The sequence below is a fragment of the Vipera berus genome (genome assembly GCF_964194415.1).
Source record: "Vipera berus genome assembly, chromosome: 1".
Classification (NCBI taxonomy): domain Eukaryota; kingdom Metazoa; phylum Chordata; class Lepidosauria; order Squamata; family Viperidae; genus Vipera; species Vipera berus.
Genome location: NC_138202.1, coordinates 296,206,355 through 296,227,125, shown reverse-complemented (window position 1 = coordinate 296,227,125; position 20,771 = coordinate 296,206,355). Strand labels below are relative to the sequence as shown.

General features: G+C 41.2%; 1 protein-coding gene across 5 annotated transcripts in view; it reads left to right on the top strand.

Annotated features, from left to right (window-relative positions):
* XPO5 (exportin 5) overlaps positions 1–20,771 on the top strand; it is a 41,821-nt gene that overhangs the window by 3,440 nt on the left and 17,610 nt on the right. For 3 of the 5 annotated variants that reach the window (XR_014026963.1, XM_081331466.1, XM_081331464.1), the window contains exons 4-21: positions 102–239; positions 1,089–1,271; positions 2,095–2,121; positions 2,830–3,015; positions 3,476–3,631; positions 5,269–5,345; positions 6,108–6,207; positions 6,685–6,768; positions 7,105–7,230; positions 8,817–8,907; positions 9,582–9,710; positions 10,057–10,172; positions 11,642–11,797; positions 13,272–13,313; positions 14,182–14,271; positions 15,478–15,677; positions 18,568–18,667; positions 19,697–19,878. Coding sequence is in view for 4 of the 5 variants with exons in the window: in XM_081331466.1 (XP_081187592.1) it covers positions 102–239; positions 1,089–1,271; positions 2,095–2,121; positions 2,830–3,015; positions 3,476–3,631; positions 5,269–5,345; positions 6,108–6,207; positions 6,685–6,768; positions 7,105–7,230; positions 8,817–8,907; positions 9,582–9,710; positions 10,057–10,172; positions 11,642–11,797; positions 13,272–13,313; positions 14,182–14,271; positions 15,478–15,677; positions 18,568–18,667; positions 19,697–19,878 (2,183 nt within the window). In the remaining variant the exon portion in view is untranslated. The remainder of the gene's footprint in view (positions 1–101; positions 240–1,088; positions 1,272–2,094; positions 2,122–2,829; positions 3,016–3,475; positions 3,632–5,268; positions 5,346–6,107; positions 6,208–6,684; positions 6,769–7,104; positions 7,231–8,816; positions 8,908–9,581; positions 9,711–10,056; positions 10,173–11,641; positions 11,798–13,271; positions 13,314–14,181; positions 14,272–15,477; positions 15,678–18,567; positions 18,668–19,696; positions 19,879–20,771) is intronic. The other 2 variants (XM_081331465.1, XM_081331467.1) reach the window with 2 other exon arrangements.

Genomic DNA, 20,771 nt, shown 5'->3' with positions numbered 1-20,771 from the left:
TTTAAAAATTTATACTGTATTTCTAAAGATAGGTCTGTGAGTGTTGAATAATATAATAGTCCTATCTTCCATCTTGTAATCTTTCAACGTTTCATTAACAGGGTACCCAGAATATTTTAGAAGAAGAAAGTCACATTAAGGATGTTCTCTCTCGCATTGTGGTAGAGATGATCAAACGTGAATGGCCACAGCATTGGCCTGATATGCTGAAAGAACTGGACACGCTGTCTGAAGAAGGGGTAGGACATCCTACAGTGATACTGCTCTAACTTTTTTGGACTTGTTTTTGTAGATTGGCCACACTTACAGGGCATGAGTACAATTTTATGATTTTGGGTGAGGTCACGTCAAACAATAAATTTCTAAAGGCTAAAATATGAAAAATACAGATGTCATGTGAGAACTTCGATCTTGTAAAATTTATATCCATTTCTAATATTAATTTTTATTATCGCTTACTAATGATAGTAATAGAGTGAGCGCCTGTTACTCGTCCCAGCTTCTGCGAACCAGCAGTTCGAAAGCACGTAAAAATGCAAGTAGAAAAATAGGGACCACTACAGTGGGAAGGTAACAGCATTCCGTGTGCCTTTAGCGTCTAGTCATGCCGGCCACATGACCACGGAGACGTCCTCGGACAAGCACTGGCTCTTCGGCTTTGAAACGGAGATGAGCACCGGCCCCTAGAGTTGGAAACGACTAGCACGCATGTGTGGGGGAACCTTTACCTTTACCTTTAATGATAGTCAATAGCAGTGCTTTTTTTGTAAAAGAAAAAGGTGCCGGAACTCACACATGTCATACAACCCACCTTGCCTACCCTACAAGGTTCCATCCAAAAAAGGTGCCGGAACTCCGTTCTGAGCATTCTATGAGAAAAAACGCCCTGGTCAATAGTGTACGTTGGAAGTGCTGTGAGCGCTATGGAGGCTCCAACCCTCCCTAGGAGATAATTGTACTTGAGGTTATTGCGTCAGGTTATGTGCCCGGTCCTTCAACATAATCCATAGTCATTCTCTGAAAACTAAATGTTATTCCTATGGTAATGAGAATTGTTTCCTTTTGATTTGATTTGATTTTCATTCTAGGAAACCCAGACAGAGTTAGTGATGTTCATACTTCTGCGCCTGGCAGAGGATGTGGTTACTTTCCAGACATTGCCAGCTCAACGACGACGAGATATTCAGCAAACTCTTTCCCAAAATATGGAGAAAATTTTTAGTTTCCTGCTAAATACACTACAGCAAAATGTTAATAAATACAGATGTGCGGTAAGAGGCCCCCATTGGTTAGTAAGAACTACATAGTCTCAGATGTCAGGAATGGCAAAAAAATGGCATCATTGGTATAGTCAGCTCATTACGTGAAGTAGAGTCAAAAGAATTTGATCTTTGTGGCAGAAAGCATCCCCTGGCTTTTGAAGAGGAAAATTGATTTATAGAGACTCAGGAATTACAACAAATCCACAGAGATTATGTTTTCATATGTAGCTTATTGTTTTTATTTTAAATAAAATTTAACATAAATCCTGCAATCAGTAATCATATATATTGTAAAAGAAGGGGGATAAGGCACCAATTATCCAGAATATGTCCTAATCGAATTCAGTTGTTATTCTAAAACAGTAGTCTGGGTGTATAAGAATGAGATTCATCTTGTTGAATGTTTTTATTTGTTTATCATTCATGGATTGCTCGTAGCAGTTTGTCATTTTGTAGAAGAACAATATGTGTAATTGGATTATTATTTATACCAGTTGTTGGTTTTATGGAACTCTCTTAAAAATATGTTTATCTTGCTAATCATGGATTTGCTTCCTTCACGTATTACTGATTATTAATGTAAAATGAGCAGAGTAATTCTTAACATTATAGAACTGCAGATTCTGACAGAATTCCTGTTTAAACCTCAGGACTTAGAGATAAATAATCTTAATGACTCATTTAAATATGCATTTGATTGCTAAAAATGAAAATAAAGCTTTAGAAACATCCTACCAGTATGATTGTCTCCTATAAAAAGAATTGGCAGGTACTGTAATATTGAGGAACCAAACTGTGTTTCAGTAAACCATTCACTTTTTTTCCTTTCCAGAAAATGGATGCAGCTCAAGAATCAAAAGTAAGTGAAACCAGGGTTAAGAAATACAAACACCTCTCATGGTCCTGATGCTTAGGATATGGCCATTCTTTTCCAAATATCTGTTGCCATTAATGCTATTGGTTTTTTCCAATGTTTTGTTGATTAAATCCCCTCTTGACAAATTCCTACTACATATGATAGAATATAAGGGAGAGTGTTCATCAGAGTTCATAACTTTGCTTGGTTACTGCTCCCACTGTATCTCCCCATATAGATCAGAATGGGCAATTTGGGGAAGCCACGAGCCACAATTGACACTTTGGAGTGATATTGAAGGTTACAAAGAGAGTGGTGCACCATATATGTGAATGTGGTAGACACTGGGAAGACAGTTTTAATAGTGATTTGCCTATTTGGGGGTTTAGAGTAATGTTTCCTGTGTTTCCTACTTCAGAAAAGGAGAAAATCATAATTACATTTCTCAGCGATCAGAGATGGGTTCCAGAAGCAACAGAAAGAAGGGTCACGACCTGTGGGTTGCCCAGCCTGATTTCCAGCATTGAAAGGAAATAATATTTTCAGATTAGCCGAGTACTTTCCCAGGAACAAAAACATTAAAAGTTGATGTGAGGGAAATGTGTTTAATACTTTCACTGTATTTTAGTAATAGGATTAAGGCTGTTAATAGGTGGCACATCAATAGATGTGTAGTTCTGTGGACTCTCAATTGCAATTGTTTTCCTCTAGGCACAAGCAAATTGTCGAGTAGGAATCGCAGCACTCAATACTCTGGCTGGTTATATAGACTGGGTGGCTATGAACCATATCACAGCAGATAACTGCAAGCTACTGGAGATGCTGTGCTTGCTTTTGAATGAGCCAGAGCTTCAAATAGGAGCAGCGGAGTGCCTCTTGATTGTAGTCAGCAGAAAGGTGAGTATTTCTTTTCTATCTTCTTCATAAGGACGTTTTGGGGATATACCCCATTCATAGATATAGGACAAGATTGTTAAGTGGAAGATTGTAAAACAGGGGTCCTCAAACTACGGCTTGTGGGCCGCCTGCGGCCCCCCATGCCTTTTTATCCAGCCCGCCTCAACCTCCCGGGCAAGCCGTCCAATCGCAACGAGAGGGTGGGTGGATGGCAGCGAGAGCCCCAGCCAATGGCGGGATGGCGAGTTGGTGGGAGGAGAGGTGTTTTTTTCCCCAGTTTCTCCCTCCCGTGCCCAAGTGCGTGCCTGCACTTTGGCCATGCCCCCTTCCTCTCCTCTTGCCTCTTCGCGTTTTTACCTCAGGGCCGGGCTGAGAGGTTTAGGCCTCGCTTGCAGCCTCGGCCTCGCTTAGGGCAGCCAAGCCGGGCGATGATGACGCCACTGCTGCTGCTTCTTCTAAGGCGGGGCCCTCGCTAGGCGCTACGGAACACGAGCCCCAGCCTCCGCCACTGCTGCCGGCCGGCCAAGAGGAAACTGGTGCCGCCAGCCCTCAACATCACCGCCACCATCGCCGAAGGACCAAGCACCGGCGGCGGCGGCAAGGGCGACGGCTCCGAGTGAGTGGGCTTGACCCTTGCAAGGGTTGGAGTGGGGCTGCTGGAGTGGGGTACCAGTTATGGGTCTGAGGGGAGCAGGCGAAGGGCGAGGTATTTGTGACGGGCAGCTAGGGTGAACCGGAAAAAAGGAGGAGAATTTACTCCTGGAAGGTTATTTCGGGTTTGCGAGAGGTTGTGTGGAGCTGAGGCGCTGAAAGGTCGGGGGAGCCACTGGGAGGGAGGACACAGTCGGCCTTTGGAGGAGCATCCCGATCCACGAATGGGGGGGGGGAGTGCTGTGTCCAGGTGAAGCCCTGAGAGGTAGGTAAAGCCGGAGGCGGTGGAGCAGCTCAGAGGAACTGGGGGTGGCAGTGCTGACGGTTGAGAGAAACTTCATTGGCTTTTAGGTTCCAGGAAAGGGTTGGAGGAAGGATGGGGATGTTAGGATGCACTGCATGGGAAAGAGGAATGAGGTCTTGCCAAGGTAGGATCTTCTGCCCTAAGACGGTCCAGAATGCCAGTCAAGGAAAATATTTCTGGCTCAGGGTTAAAATGAAGGGTCCTTGGGCGGGGGGGGGGGCGGTGTCTCTGAGGATGGTGGTTTTCTTGCAGACGTTTCAGGACCCAAAGTGGGATAATAAGTGAACTGATGATGTTACCTAGTTTGGGTCATGAGATGTCTACAAGAAAGCCATGAAGTTCAGAGTGGACCAAGGAACCCACAATCACCCCCCCCCCTCCTCCTCCTCCTCCTCCTCCTCTTCTTCTCCACTCCACAAACCCCCTCTCTTCTGGCATTGCTGATGTTACCTAGTTTGGGTCATGAGACGTCTGCAAGAAATGCTGAATGGAAATGGCACCTTGCCTTTCTGACAGATGTAACAGAGCTACTCAACAGTTTCAGTGTGCAGCTTCAAGGAAAGGGGAAGCTCATCTGTGATATGCATTCACAATATGTGAAAGCATTTGAAGTAAAATTGGACAGACATACTCATTAAACAAGTGAGGGAGGAAAACTTCTGCCATCTTCCCACAACTCAAAAACTGTTTGTGGAAAAACCAGCAGTTGCATTCCCAAACAAAACGTGTGGATTCACTGGAAATGTATATTTTCTTCACTTAAAAACTCATTCAAATAATTAAATCAATTCATTTTTCTTGTTTCATTTTTTTTTCATTTTATACTTGATTTTACATTGTTCCATAATCATTATTTTTTTTCAAACTGTAGTTTGCCCCCCCTCCCCCAACAGTCTGAGGGACAATGAACTGGCCCCGTTTAAAAAGTTTGAGGACCCCTGCTGTAAAAGTCCTTTCTTATCTATTATGAAGTTCCTTCTGTTTGGTATTTTGGACTATTCCTCTGGCAGCTAGGGTAGAGGCTAGTGGTTCAAGGGAATTTCTCCAAGATGATTGCTAATGTGCTGTTTCCAACCTTTTGAGTGCTGGATGAACTTTACTGCTTCAATTTAATTTGCTGTTATTTATTGATGAACTGTCGCTAACATTTTAAATGAAGCAAAGGGGAAATATTGAATGAAATGTTCTGCTTTGAACGATCGCTGTGAGAAGAAACGTTCAATGTAATATACTAGCTAACAAATTTCCAGTGTTTCTGTCTAACGTGCTGAAATTTTTATGTATTTTTTTTAAAATAGGGAAAACTGGAAGACCGCAAGCCCTTAATGGTTTTGTTTGGGGATGTTGCCATGCACTATATTCTCTCTGCTGCCCAGTAAGTACTATTCTCTGGTGTTGTAAATGCATGAGTGGTTATGAGTGGAGCAGTGGGCTAATGCCTCCTTAAGTAACACCAGCTGCCTGCAATTAGTGCAGGTTCGCATCCCACCAGGCTCAAGGTTGACTCAGCCTTCCATCCTTCCAAGGTAGGTAAAATGAGGACCCAGATTGTTGGGGGCAATAAGCTGACTTTGTAATAATGCCGCTTGGGGGGTGGTGGTGAAAGCCCTAATAAGCAGGCATATACATAGAATGAAGGCTATTGCTAAGCACATTGATTTGTGCTTTAAATTGTAAGCCGCCCTGAGTCTTCGGAGAAGGGCGGGATATAAATGGGATTAAATAAATAAATAAATAAGTAATTGTTGAATGATAGGGATTTTTTCCATGATGATCTGTCCCTAACCTGGGTTTTTAGGTCTTCCAACAACTGTGGTTGGAAGATATCAAATTACGCACCGTAAAATCCATTTTGTTAACAGGCCCCCATTAATTAGTGTGTGTGTGTGCATGGAAACTAAGGAGCGTTGGATCTGATTATTATTGGCAGGAAATATCAGGAGAATAGATTGAGAAGTCAAAAACAGATCCTAAAACAGATGGCAGATCACTGTTGTCAAAATGTATGAATGTATCAATCAAATCACGAGGAGTCAACTTGAAGGGAAGCTTTATAAGCAGTGTTATCTCGTGTGTAAATGGTTCTCAATTATGTGGTAGAACCTGCATAACTCCTGCTTTTTTCTTCACTTTTCAGGACTGCAGATGGTGAAGATTTAGTGGAAAAGCAATATGTTTTCTTGAAGAGACTTTGCCAAGTATTATGTTCCTTGGGCAGCCAACTGTGTGCATTAGTGGTGAGTGATAATGACAAAAACTATCTCCTTTTGCTTCTTACCGATCAGCCTGGTTTTACAAAGGTAATTCTTACTTTTGCCCAATTTGACAGCCACCTGGTAACTGTCAAAAACTTACTGCATGTTCTCAGGTTCCTATGACAATCCCAGCACCTCTTAAGAATTCCAGTTTTAACACATCTGGAGGCATCAGGTTGGAGAAAGCTGGACCTGCATCTACACACACACACACACACACACACACACACACACACACACCGTACTTAAGATTTATTCTCTCTTGTTTTAAATATAAAGGAAGTGAACAGGAAAGTAAAATGCTGCTCTTAATTGTATGGTGGAACACTCCAGACAGGAAGTCTTCTGTCCAGAGAAAGCTTCATGCAGGAAGGAAGCTTTTCTGCTGGTCACAGGTAAACCTTTGTCATCTGAATCATGTCAGGATCTAAGTCTGCATTGCTTCTCTTCTCTTAACAGGGCCCCGATTCCGATGTAGAAATACCTATCAACTTGGGAAAATACCTTGAGTCATTTCTTGCTTTCACAACCCATCCCAGTCAGGTAAATAGATGGGATTGAAGTGAAATATTTTCCAGTATTTTAAGTGTAAAAATTAAATTAAAATACATGGTATGTATTTGTGATGACCTTATGAATTACAAATATTTTAAAATGGATTCATTATTCCTGTCTGAGATGAAGAAAAGCTTCTTAAGCCAAACCCGCCGTACTCAAATTCAGCTGCATTAGTCGATTTATTCAGTTTATAATATATTGGGCGTTGGCCCTTTCTTTTCTGAAGCTCTGGTTGGGGACCTCTGATGTGGATTATATAGGTGTTCAACTTTTATGATATGATCTCTATCTAATAGATTCTTTTACTTTTTATTTTCCTAGTTCTTACGTTCTTCTACTCAGATCACATGGGGTGCTCTTTTTCGGCACGAAGTACTGTCACGTGATCCTGTATTGTTGGCTATTATCCCAAATTATCTGCGGGCATGCATGACTAATCTAGTGAAGGTATGTTAAGAGTGTAATAAAATGTAAATAGGAATGTTTGGAAAAAGAATAAGTTTTCAAACTGAGTCAGCTATTTTCTGAACCTCTTTCCTAGCACACTCTGATATGACTGGATGAAGGCAGAATACTTTCCAGTCAGTAAAATATGTTACATGTTCATTACCGTATTTTTCGGACCATAAGACGCACTTTTTTTCCCAAAAGTGGGGGGGAAAACGAGGGTGCGTCATATGGTCCGAAGGTGATCCGTATGGCCAGCCCCAACCTCTGCAAGTGGAACACGAATCGGCACGTGCTGAGAAACGCTGATCTCACGCTCCTGCAATCTGCCTCGGTTTCAGCTTCCCTTGCTACAAGAGAAAGCAGGCTGAAACGGAGTGAGGGAGATTGCCAGGAATGCGAATCGGCTGATCTCGCGCTGCTGCAATCTCCCTCGTTTCAGCCTGCTTTCTCTTGTAGCAAGGGAAGCTGAAACCGAGCGAGGGAGTTTGCAGGAGCGCGAGATCGGCCGATTCGCATTTCTGGCAATTCCCTCGCTCCGTTTCAGCTTGCTTTCTGCAAGAGAAAGCCAGGCCGCAGGGCCGCCTCCGCGGGTACTGCTCTAATGCAGAGAGGGAAGGACAAAGAGGGAGGGAAGGAGGGAAGGAAGGAAGGAAGGAAGGAAGGAAGGAAGGGACAATGGGAGGGAGAGAGAGAAAGAGAGGGAGAGAGAAGGAGAAAGAAATAGGGAGGGAGAGAAAGGGAGAGGGAAAGAGAGAAAGGGAGAGAGAGAAGGAGAAAGAAAGAGGGAGGGAAATAGGGAGAGAGAGAAAGGGAGAAATAGAGGGAAAGAAAAATAGGGAGAGAAAGGGAGAGAGAAGGAGAAAGAGGGAGGGAAATAGAGGGAGAGAGAAAGGGAGAGATAGAGGGAAAGAGAAAAATAGGGAGAGAAAGAGGGAGATGGAGAGAAAGGGAGAGAGAGGAGAGAGAAAGAAAGGGAGAGGGAGAGAAAGAGAAGGAGAGAGAGAAATTAAATTAGTAACATGATTGTTAAGTGAATCTGGTTTCCCCACTAACTTTGCTTCTCAGAAGTTTGCAAAAGGCGATCACACAACCCTGGAACAATGTGACCATCATAAATATGAATTGATTGCCAAGCATCCGAATGTAAATCACATGACCCTGGGGATGCTGCAACAGTCATAAGTGTGAAAAATGGTCATAAGTCACTTTTTCAGTGCCGTCGTAACTTTGAACAGTCACTAAGTGAATCATTGTAAGTCAAGAACTACCTGTACTTTATCATTTTTTTTCCTTTTTTGGTGGAGGGTCAAGTTTTTGACACCTTGCTGGGCGACTGGTGGTACTCGGACATTGCCTTGTCCTAAAAGTGGTACAACGGATGAAAAGGTTGAAAAGCCCTGTTTTAGTATACCGGTACTATTTGGTTCAGAATTTTTTTTCTTGTTTGCCCGCTCTAAAAACTGGGTGCGTCTTATGGTCCGAAAAGTACGGTAATTTGTTTTAAGATTATTTTCCAGAATCTTTATGTGACAATATATGTGTGTAATGTTTTCACCTATTGTCTCATCCTTCTCTTTTTATAGTTGGGGTTTCCATCCAAGACTGACTGTCCTAGTTGTGAATATTCTCGTTTTGATTTTGACAGTGATGAAGACTTCAATTGCTTCTTCAATTGTAAGTTGCTGTTCCAGCAAAACCCAAAAGATTGTCAATATATTTTGGTTTGAATAGCATTAACACTATTAACAGATTAACAGAATCTCAGTACAAACAATTTCAGAGCAGAAAGCTATTGCAAAGTTCTGTTATGCCTTCTCTTTAAATTTTCTTTAGAAAGTGGTTCCTCCAGCATATCCAATTTTATATTAACCTACAGACACTTGAATTCACCAGCAACATGTAATTCATCAGAAACTGGGATCAATCTATAAACTCATCCAAGTTTTTTTTTTAATTCCATTTATATCCCGCCCTTCTCCGAAGACTCAGGGCGGCTTACAAGCTTAGCAGTAGCCTTCATTCTATGTATATGCCTGCTTATTAGGGCTTTCACACACACCCCAGCGGCATTATTACAAAGTCAGCTTATTGCCCTCAACAATCTGGGTCCTCATTTTACCTACCTCGGAAGGATGGAAGGCTGAGTCAACCTTGAGCCTGGTGGGATGCGAACCTGCACTAATTGCAGGCAGCTGGTGTTACTTAAGGAGGCATTAGCCCACTGCTCCACCAAGGCTCTTTTGCAGGATGAACACTTCAGACTTCAGATTTTATATCCAGGTTGTTTACATGAGTAATTTTCAGTTATGCTAGCTGCAAGTCAGACTTTTGTTGTTTTTCCTTGCCAGCTTTCCGTGCACAACAGGGAGACGTGATAAGAATGGCATGTCGGCTAGACCCTCATACTGGCTTCCAGATGGCTGGGGAATGGTTGAAATACCAGTTGTCCCTTCCTCTTGATACTGGATCTGTGAATTGTAAGTTTCTTTAACAGGAGGGGAAATGCTCTGTATTCAACGGTAGCGCACAACATGGTTTTCTTTGCTTGGCTCTAGCAGTTTCTCTTAAGTTTTCCAAGCTTAACTTGGATGCTTGAACTATGATGATCACTTAGAGTTTGATTAAAATCCATACATCTCTCCAATTAATCATAACAACACAATTACTGCATTTTTATACTGAAAGCAGCTTTCCAGCAAAACATATTTTTATTATAACTGCATTCATTGTGACATTTTGTTTATGGCAATAAATTCTCATTGGAAGCAGAGTCTGGTACTGTGAATGTTCTAAAGCTTTCTTAATTTTGTCTTCCTTTGATAGCTAAAACAAATGAAAGACCCTACTCCATTTTTTCTCCTTCCTTTGTGCATTGGGATGCTATGACCTTTTTCTTAGAAAGCATCATTAGCCCGATGTTTCGAACCCTGGATAAAGAAGTATGTGGCCCAGATTTTTTTTATCTTGTTTCAGTTACCCTTGACATAATGTGACTTATGTTGCCTCTTGAGAAGCATTCTGAGAAATACAAGCCTTTAGATCATATTTCGACTGTATTATTTATAACTTTTCTCCTTGGGAAAATTTTAATTTTAAAATATTTCAAGCTTGTTGTGTTAATGTCGTTGTGGAGCCCTTGGTGCTGTCTCAGCTTGGTTGTTTGCTTGTAGACGTCATCAGGGCTGGTGAATGTTGGCTTTGTTCCCTATTTATTCCCTATTTATATACAGAAGCTTGTCTTGCCAGTGTTGCTGGGGAGGTGGTTTTATTCCCTTGGTAATTCCTTAATTAGGGCATTGTTTTCTGGTTGATTGTGGTTTTTTTGGTATTAATCCCTGCTTATGTGGGGTTTGGTTGCTGGTGAAGATGTGTTCTTTTCATTTCCTTCTTAGCCTTTTTATTAAATGGTGCATAAATGTGGTTTATCTCTATGTGTCTATTGATGGCTTAGTCATGTGATGACCTGTATGTATCTTTTGATGGCTCAGACATGTAGAGATAAAGCAACAGCAGAGTTAATCCAGGTAAACAGGGATTGACACCAGAAAAACAGTGCACTGCACCAGATCTTCACATGCCCTTGTGCACCTTCCTCGGCACCCACCGCAAGCCTTGCACCACATTGGATCCTTGCATCCTCTCTCCTGCTCCACAGCAGCCTCCCCAAGCCTTGCTACGCTCTTGTCATGGCACACTGGACTTCACATACCCTTCTCCATCCTCCCCATGTCTGCCTGCCAGCCTGCTTGCAAGCTGCCTAGGGCTTGCAACTTCCTGCCGGCTTCCCCACCAATTTGGGTTGTTGGAAGCCAGCGGGAAATTTTCAAGGAAGTCCTTGCTTAATGACCCACAAGCCTTGCTTAACCACAGTTAACAGGGGCTTCCAGGATCCTTGTTGCTAAGTGGCGCGGTCACATGATACTGCATTTTACATCCACATGGTTTAGAGACAGAAATTCCAGTCCCAGTTACCAATGTTAAGTGAGGATTATTTGTCGTTGAAAAAATGGGATGCAGCTTACAAAGACGAGCATCCATTTTTGTATTCCTACAATTATTTTCACCTTTTCTGAAAACTATTTCTTGTAATATTTCAGCTGCTATAAGGTGGGCATAACAACAGTGCAATTCAAGGACCATATGTGGCATACCAGTATCTTTTTTTTTGTGCCCCCCCCCCCGAGCCTCATTACATAGATGTGGCCAACAAACAAACTTGTCTGTCTGTTTTGAAGAATTCTGGGTGCCTTAAACCTTGACAGATGCATAAGGCACTCCATTTACCTTCTGTTAAAATTGTCAGAGCTGTGATTTTTTTTATTTTTCTGACAAATACTTGTACGATAAATACTTACACCGTATGAAGCAAAAAGATATGTGATCACTGTCCATTTTCCTCCTGTTCCAGAAAATCCCAGTTTCTCAAGGCATAGAACTATTGCAACGTGTGCTGAGCTTTGAAACAAAAGACCCTCTGATTCTGTCCTGCCTCCTTTCTAATATCTCAGCGCTCTTTCCGTTTGTTACGTACAGACCAGAATACCTGCCAGAAGTTATTGCCAAGGTAAATGTTTTCTGCTACTGTCGGTAAACACTGGGTTTCTGGAATCTTATTTCACTGCTGTGCAGAGACAGGAAGAGAAGGACACCCAGCTCTATGCCTGCTTGGCGACAGAAATTCAAGCATGTGTGGAGTCTCTCTCCCTGGAGTGTCCTGAAGAGGTAGGAAGAGAAGGACTCCATGCCTGCTTCAATCTTGGCAGCTGAAATCCAAACATTCACAGAGTCTAAATCTTTCCCCCCCCCCCCCCAAATAGAGAGAGATGAGGGCGAAGGTTTGTTCTTTGAGCTTGTGGGTTGGTTTCCGAACGTTTCGTTTGCTGCCAGATTGTTTTAACAGCCATAGCAGGGAGTGCTGAGATGGTCACTGAGTGAAGTAGTCACGTGGGCATCTCACGTAGCGATTGCTTCACTCGACAACCAAGGGCGTGGTTCCAGTTGTGGCCATTTAAACAAGGACTACTGGTATGTCACTGAGGTTAGAGCTGAAAATTAAAACTCACAGGTTATAAAGAGTAAATAGGAAGAGTTAGCTTATCTAAGCAACCTCTCTTCCAGGTGTTAATTGAAAGATGCAAGTCAGTCACAGGACACAAAACTAAAACAAACCCAGCAAACACAAGCCTCCATCTGTGCCCTCACCCAAATGCCCAAGAAAACAGGTGTTTAAAGGAAACAGGGCTCAAATTGCATGGAGAGTGGGGAGGAATGCAACATTAACTTGCAATATGTGACTCAACTTCACTCGCGTGTAGAGAACCTCAAATATACAATTTCTTGAAAAGCGAAGGCTATTTTATTTCTAGAATTAGACCATGTTCCATAGGATACATCCATATTTTTCAGCATCCCAGAATAGGGAAAGGGGAGTTTTGAATATACTAGAGAACTGAAGAGGAAAGAATTGCTATGTTGTAATTGACTGATTATTTTATCTGAAGCTCAAGTCCAGGTGCTGGTTTTTAAATTGTAAGGTGTTCGTATCATTTGATTTACATGACTGATTTTCCCCAATGTATTCCTGTGTCCCACAGAGAGGGACTTAGTATGCTTAATGACCCATGAGATTGCTTAATGACTGTGACAAGAGGTGCTAGAATTGCAGTCTTTAAGTGAAGCAGAATTAATATCTGCAGGAACCACCTCCGCCTCTCTCCTGGTTTCATTAGTGAATGAGGTCAAAGTTGCCTATTCGGGCAGAAAGCTTTTTCAGTGTAGCCTTGGAACTGTGAAGCAGTGCTGGAAAAGATTCACTGAAGTATGTTATCCATTATTTCTGTGAAATTGCTTGGGGGAAAAGAAAAAAAAAAGAAAGCAAACATGCACATGATTTTGTAATACACCATCTTATCCTAAAATGAAAACGGGAACAAGTCGATTGGTAAATAATTTTAGGGGCCAGCATTTTACAAATAACTCACATAAAGCGAAAATATGTTCCCATGAAATGATGAGTAACTTTTTGCTATTGTTCTTAGCTGTTTGCCTCTGTCACCTTTGAAGTTGTAGAAGAAAGCAAGGTAAGTTCATTTCGTAAATGTGACGATGAAGTTTCCTGATGAAACTGCAGAGCAAGGCCATTTTGGTTATATTAGATCTCTTAGACACTGTTGAAACTGTGAAATTATGGCCAAGCTCTACATGAACTACTGTAGTCAGGGGAAAATAGGATTGAGACCCTTCAAACTATAAAGTTTTCTATTTGTGAACTGCCCAGAGGCACGCAGATATATGATGGGTGATATAGAAACTTGGTAACTATATAAATGAAGACATGATGAAAAATCAAAAATTTGAGTCGCCATTTTTGCATTAGTACTAAACCTTAGAAGCAAGTTTCATTAATAGAATTTTCACTGCAAAGCAAGTGCTATACAACAGATATTTTTATATTCACTAAGTATCTTGGGAATATCAGTCTTCTCATAAAAGTAAACATAACAAGGAGCTGTGTAGGTAGTTCTGAGATCTCAGGCGCTAGTATGGTTGCTGGGGGGAAAAAGTCCATTTGTCCAATAGTTTCAAGAGCCTTGCTGTTCTGTGTCCCTTTTTGTTAAGAGCAAGAGCAGAATACACGATGAAAAGAATTCCCCCAGAGCTGCTCCTGTTATGATCAGTGGTAAGCACAGGGCATCACGTTGGAAGTTCTGCCATCATTAGAGATTTGGATAGAAATCAGGCTGTCTTAGTTCTCCAAACAGGACAGTTAATTGTGCTCAGCTTCTACAGAAGTTTTACAAAATGATCAGAACTGCTTTGCTTTAAAGCTGCTTTTGATTATTCCATTTAATATCTTGAAAAATGTATTAAATACTTAAAGCAGCTTTGTTTGCTAAAACAGATAGAATACAGTGCTGTTCTTAAATTTTATTTATTTTGTCTGCCCAGGCACCAAGAACCCGTGCAGTAAAGAATGTGAGAAGACATGCTTGCTCCTCCATCATCAAAATATGTCGGGATTACCCTCAACTTGTTCTGGTATTCAGTTGTTATTTTGTTCAACTTGAAACTGTTTTTTCTAACTTAAGCTACTTTGGGCGTGCGTTTCTAGTCTTTATGGTTTAGAGCTCACTAAGGTGTACTTCCTTTAGTAGTGGTCTGTAGGAAAGCAGGCTTAAATAACAGATCTTGTGTGTTTTAGTTGAAAAAGATAACCATGATTGGTTTTTGACTTTGGTTGGTGTCAAAAGTCTTGTGGAAGTGAGAAACAGAGGCTAGCTTGTGTTTTCAAAAATAGTTTGATTGTTTTCATAGCAAATACATAGTTATGAATTATCTTAGATTGCAGCGTACATGCAGTATAACTATGAAAATGTGGATGGTTGCGATATAACGGCAGACTGCAATTCTAGAGCCAAACATTCAGAGAAATTCTGGTTTAGAGAAAAGCAATGGGTGGTAATGGGTGGATGGCTAGATACTAGAAATTAGTTGTTGTGGATCCATAGCAAATTACCTAGACATGTTTTATCCTATGAACAATATGCCAGTACTCTTTAAATATACAAGTGGTTATCAGACCAAGGAAGTTTTCTTTCATTCCAGACACACATTGTTTGTAGAAGAAGGCAGATCCTAAAAAAAGAAATTTTTAAAATTGTGGGGAAAGTTTCTTAGAACGCATCCAGTTCTTATTGGAACCAGTTACCCAGAGAGATAATAATCTCCATTGGATTTGTTCAACCAGAAATTGGCCTGCCATTTGTTACACAGACGCTTTAATTTGGATCGCTGAATTGAGGAGGAGATTATTCTCAAAGGCCTAATACGTTTTCATCTAACCCTTTGGTCGTATGGTTTTTGATTGTATGGACTTTCAATGAAGCATAAAGGTGATAGTGATAAGAGACTTTAATTCTTTATACGTGTGTGCATTTTTTTTATTAAGAATGTTTATAATAGCAACATTTAATACAAACAGAAAATAGAGAGGAGTAAAAAAAATGCGAGAAAAAAGAGAAAAACAATATCAGAAAGAAAAAAAAATATGTCAAGAATTGATTCTCAATCTTTATTGCAAGCAGCATAAACGAACTCTTCATCCTCTCTAAAACACATCAGAACTGAACTGGAGGTGGCTCTTACCTTGCAATATTATTTCTTGCAATACAAAATGTATCCTTGCAGTTAATCTTGTGTGGTGTTTTCACTTAACCAACAGTTGCTTGAATCTGTTGATTATAGCCCAACTTTGACATGCTGTATAATCATGTGAAGCAGCTGCTGTCAAATGAGCTGCTCCTGACTCAGATGGAGAAGTGTGCTCTCATGGAAGCCTTGGTCCTCATTAGCAACCAATTTAAGGATTATCAGCGGCAAAAAGCTTTCTTGGAAGAGCTTATGGCTCCTGTTGCTACAATTTGGTTATCTGATGAGATGCAAAGGTATGAAAAGTTTTCATCAAGTCCCTTGATATGATTCCAATATAAAACAAAGCTTCAGATCTGTGCTGGGCTTTGCAGTCTACATGTATGCAGCTATTTTAATTCATTGTGGTTGTGCATAAGAAATGCTTTTGTGCAGGCATTTATTAAAGCTCTTCTTGTTTTGAGTTCAGTGTGTAGGAAAACGGCACAAATGTTTGTCCTTATACATTTAAAAATGTTTCTAATCTAAACATTTAGGCTGCATTTAGAATAGAGTGCAGTACAAGAAAGGAAAGAGATGCACGTCTTTAGTATAAGCTTCTGTTAATATAAAGACCTTAGCTACTACTCCCATTCAGTTCACAACTTCTAGTTCCTTTTCCATGGCAGGATCATTTTTGGAAAATTCGCCACACAGTCCAGTTATTTAATTAGCACATGTGTTGAAGCTAATCAGTTCAGCTATTCTGATTTCCATTTATTTCTAGTTTTCAGGAGAGTTTAAGTCAGCAGAGTTCCATGGCAGTCATTTTATACGAATATTATTGCAGGAAATGAGAATTGAAGGCAACTTCACACCCTTTACAGTATATGAGCTCCATGGGTGTGAACTGCATCAACAATCTTTGAAAGTTAAAAGTGAGAAGAGAAAATGTGCTTAATAGCTCTGGATGACGTTGATAAAAGTTGTATGGAGTACAGGTAGTCCTCGAGTTACTAATGTAATGGAGCCTGCCCATTCCATTCGTAACTTGAGAATTCGTGTGAGTAAATCTCGTACCTCGAATGGGATCACACCCTCCTTTCACCCACGCATTCCCTAATTTAATGGGCGAATGCGCGGCTCTTTAAGTGAACATGAGGTAGCTCAAGGTGGGGAAGGCCATGGGGGGGGGGCTAGTGATGGAACAGGCCATCTACTTCAAACCACTCAGGGTCTCCCCTGACCCACTGAAATATCTCATTCTCCCTTCCCTGGGGTCCCTTCAAGTGCTCCCCCCCTCCCGCCCCCATCCTGCCATGCCAGGTCACTTATGAAGATCTGTCTCCTCTCCAGCCTGTTTCTTTGTCTGTTCCTGGTGAGAGCAGAGGGAGAGCAGGACAAGTGTGCCTTGCTCGGCTTCTCTGACTCACCAGTTTGCTGGCCACTTCTGCCTTGGTGAGTCTCCTCCAACGGCTTCGAGGCTCGGTGCGGAAAAGCGTTTGCATGCTGAAGGGAGGTTTGGGGCAATGAAATCATGTTGCTTCAAACCTTCTGTTGGCTTGCAAACACTTTTCACGCAGAGCCTGGAAGCTTCTGGATGCCCTGATCACGCGGGAAGTCAGGCATCCATTCTCTACAAAAAGTGGATGGGTGCCTGAGCACAAGATCATAGCCCCCAGAAGCTTTCGGCCTCCATTCTGGGCATGGGAGCCTGGAGAGGGCTTCCCCCACCCAGAAGGGACCTCAGGAGACCGCTGCTTCCAATCTCCATTCTGGGCGTGGGAGGCCCACAGGAGATTGGAAGCAGCAGGTGTCTGGTCCATTTTGGGTGTGGGAAGCCGCCTGTGGGCCTCCCACACCCAGAACATAGGTCAGGCACAGCCACGTGTCTCCGGCGGTCCGTGCTGGGCATTGGAGGCCTCCTGCGGGACTCCGCCATCCAGCACAGAAGTCGGGAATGGTGGCCCCGGGGCTCCGGAGGTCCCTTCTTGATGGCAGGGGCTTTTTGCAAAGATGGCAAAAGGCTTTGCAAACAGAGGGAAAGCATCGATGTTTCAACCTTTACAACTATTTGCAAAGCCTTTTGCCACAGATCTCATCTAGGTCTCCATTTGCAGAGAACAGGCCTAAAGCACCGTGAGATCATGTGTGATCAGTAGCACGAGATCTTCCACCACTGATCTCGCATGATCTTGCTGTAATTTAGGTCCCCATTCTCTGCGAACACATGAAAGGCCTGAAGCAGCAAAACAGCCAAGAAGCGAAGATTCTCTAGATCTTTGCAAAGGTGAGTATCCACAGGCCTAGTGCCTAGGGAAACCCAGGGCATGGGGTGTGTGTGAGGGAGTAGCCTCTGCGGTTGTTTGTAAGGGTGAACGACTGCCGTGGTTTGACAACAGTAATTTCAGGACTTTTTCATAAACACTATGAGGCGCTTATCACGTAACTTCGAACATTTGGTAAGGCAACATTTGGGGATTACCTGTATGTGGGCTTTTTCCACTGACAATCTGATATGGTTTAAATTTATTTTTATTTATCTATATCCTGCCTTTTATTGTTTTTATGAATAACTCAAGGCAGCAAATATATCCAACACACCTTCGTCCATTTATTTTCCCCACAACAACAACTCTGTGGTGAGGTGAGCTGGCCCAAAGTCACCTAGCTGGTTTCATGGTTAAAGTGGGACCTAGGTTAAGATGTTAAATGGCTAATGTATTGTGAATAAAAATGGGTATCTTTCATCTTTTACTGTGAGAAAGTAAAATTAAAAGGCATGCAAATGCAGAAAATGCAGACTTCTATGCAAAGTGCAGTAGGGATCACCTTTTTCAACTTTAAAATCATCTTCAGAGAAAACTGCAGGAGAAGCATGTAGAAAGTCCACTAAGTGAGATACTATAGCAAAGTCATTTATAACCCAGATTGAGATCAGATTGTACATATGGTAATGTTTAATAGCATTATCTTATGCATACATATTCAAAAATCCTGTTGAGTTCAATAAGGTGCTTTTTTGGATTTCAACTTATAAATTTTTTTTATTTTAGTTTGCTCTAATCTGTCACTGTAGATTTAAGTAACAACACAAATATTCCTGGATCTGACTTAATAATAGTGTTTCATGACAACTAGCTTCCGTAACTCATTAGATTGAATTGATTTCTTGGAATAAAATGTATTTTCTGCTGCCACACACAGAGTTCTTATGAATCCTGAAGATTTTATCCGATACGTTGGTGCTGATAATAGGATTATAGATCCCATCATGGAAGATCCCTGTGGTTTGAATCGTTCCAGAGTGAGTATTCGATTATAAGAAAATATGGAATTCAGAAAAGGAGATTTGGCCATATCACTGAAAATTTATCCTTAGTAAGTAGTGGATAGTCTTTGGAAATAACACTAAGCATGTGACATGTGATTTAAACACAAATACGTTGGGATCTACATATGCTTTTGAGCAAGAAGAAATCACAATAGAGTTTTCTGTTGTCTTTCTTTCTGCATAATTTTAAGTGGGTCCAAGTAAGTTATTTGCCTTATCTAGGTGCTACCTGGAAGGGGATTGTCCTAAAATATTACAATCTTTCCTATTGCATAGTAATAGTTGGCTTTTTTCAAGGTGGGTCATAATAGAACTCAGCTCATTAATCTGAAACTTAGATTTGCTACTTCCTTTTTGTCACACTCTTTGTTATAGAATTTTAAATTTGTTGTTCCACAAGATCTTTACAGAGCTGAGATATGAGCTTCACTGAAGGACTCTCAGTTTTCCTTAGGAGTAATTATCTTTTTGTATCAACTAAATATGCTCAGATCTTCTCAATTAATTTGGGTTTTAAATGAATGATTTATATACAGCAGGGGTGTCAAACTGCCAGCCCGCGGGCCGGATGCGTCATGCTGTAACTCTGCCCCCACCCCATTCCCGGCAAATGGGGGGGAGTCACGATACGTCACGACATGTCATGTGACATTGAGAATTTGACACCCCTGATATACAGTTATGCTTTGAGAGAAGATCCTAGAATGTCATGATAAAAAGTGAGATGAATAGAGAAATCTCTAGAATAAGATAGGGAAAAAGTGAGTTTATGGATAATTTATGCACAATAATAGTTTTATACAGATTTTTTAAAAAAAGTATTCACAGTTCCATTCATTTCAAATATACATGAAGTAATATTGTGTGTATATATAGTTAAGAGTGTCTTTGTAATTGGGAGACATAGTCATATCTAAAACCATCATCTTGAGACATTTCAAGTCTTCAATTCTCTTAGACTGACTTTTCAAGTAACTTCTGTGTCTTTTACTTTCTATATAGATAAGCTTTTGTGTATACACAATTCTGGGAGTTATAAAACGAGCTCGTTGGCCCACTTCCTTGGAAGAGGCAAAAGCTGGAGGATTTGTTGTGGGATATACACCTAATGGCAATCCAATCTACCGTAACCCCTGCTCAGTGCAGATCCTGAAACTTTTTGACAACTTGCTTGCTCTGATAAGGTGAGTTAAGGTGGCATGGTCCTCATTTCATAGTCAATATGCTCCATACTTCCACTTCACTTAATGTGAATGATGGCATCTGTTGAAATATTTTGTAGCAAAGCATATAAAAAGTAGAGTAGAAGGAAGAAACTCTTGGCTTTATTCTGCCCATCTGGACTGTGTGTTTTGTGGGAGTCTTCCAATTTCCCATAACGTAAGATTAAGACCAGCTTTTCTTAGTAGTCTTCATATATTTTGAACCCTGGCGGTCAAGTTACATCTTCGATTTTATTCAATATCTCTTTGCTTTTCGTGTATCTATTCTTGTTGAAGGATTTTATATATTAAGCCTGTAAGTTTATTTTGAGGGGTTAAGGAACTTGTCAGTGACACTATCGATAGATGTCTTATGGCTCTGTATTTGAGCAGCCTCTCTGTTGGGACTATATCTTTGTGTGTTTATTTATCTTGAGGGAAAGAGAAATAATCAAATGAAACTTCAATACTGATCTGATAGTATAATCTCATATAAAATAGATTGTCTTCCAGAATTTTGGAGTGGACAGTATCATTCCAGTCTAATTCTGAGGAACATGTTTACTTGTCTGCAGTTAGCTACCGGTTGCAAAGAGAACAGGTTCCTGCACTTCTAATAGTATTAGCTGATGTACTTCCTTTTTTGCCAGTATTGGAGTGAAAGGGGAGCTGTTGCATCAGGCACAGCCTTTTTAAAGTGAAGGATAAATAGAGTTTTTGAGAACTGATCTTGAAATGGTGGTTCCTGATGGCGTCAGTTTAGCATACATGCCTGTCATAGCTTGAGGATCAAAGCAACCTGCTCTATACTCTTACTCAGAAGCAAGTTCAGCATGATGGCATCTGAAAAGATATGGCTGAAATTAGTCAATCTT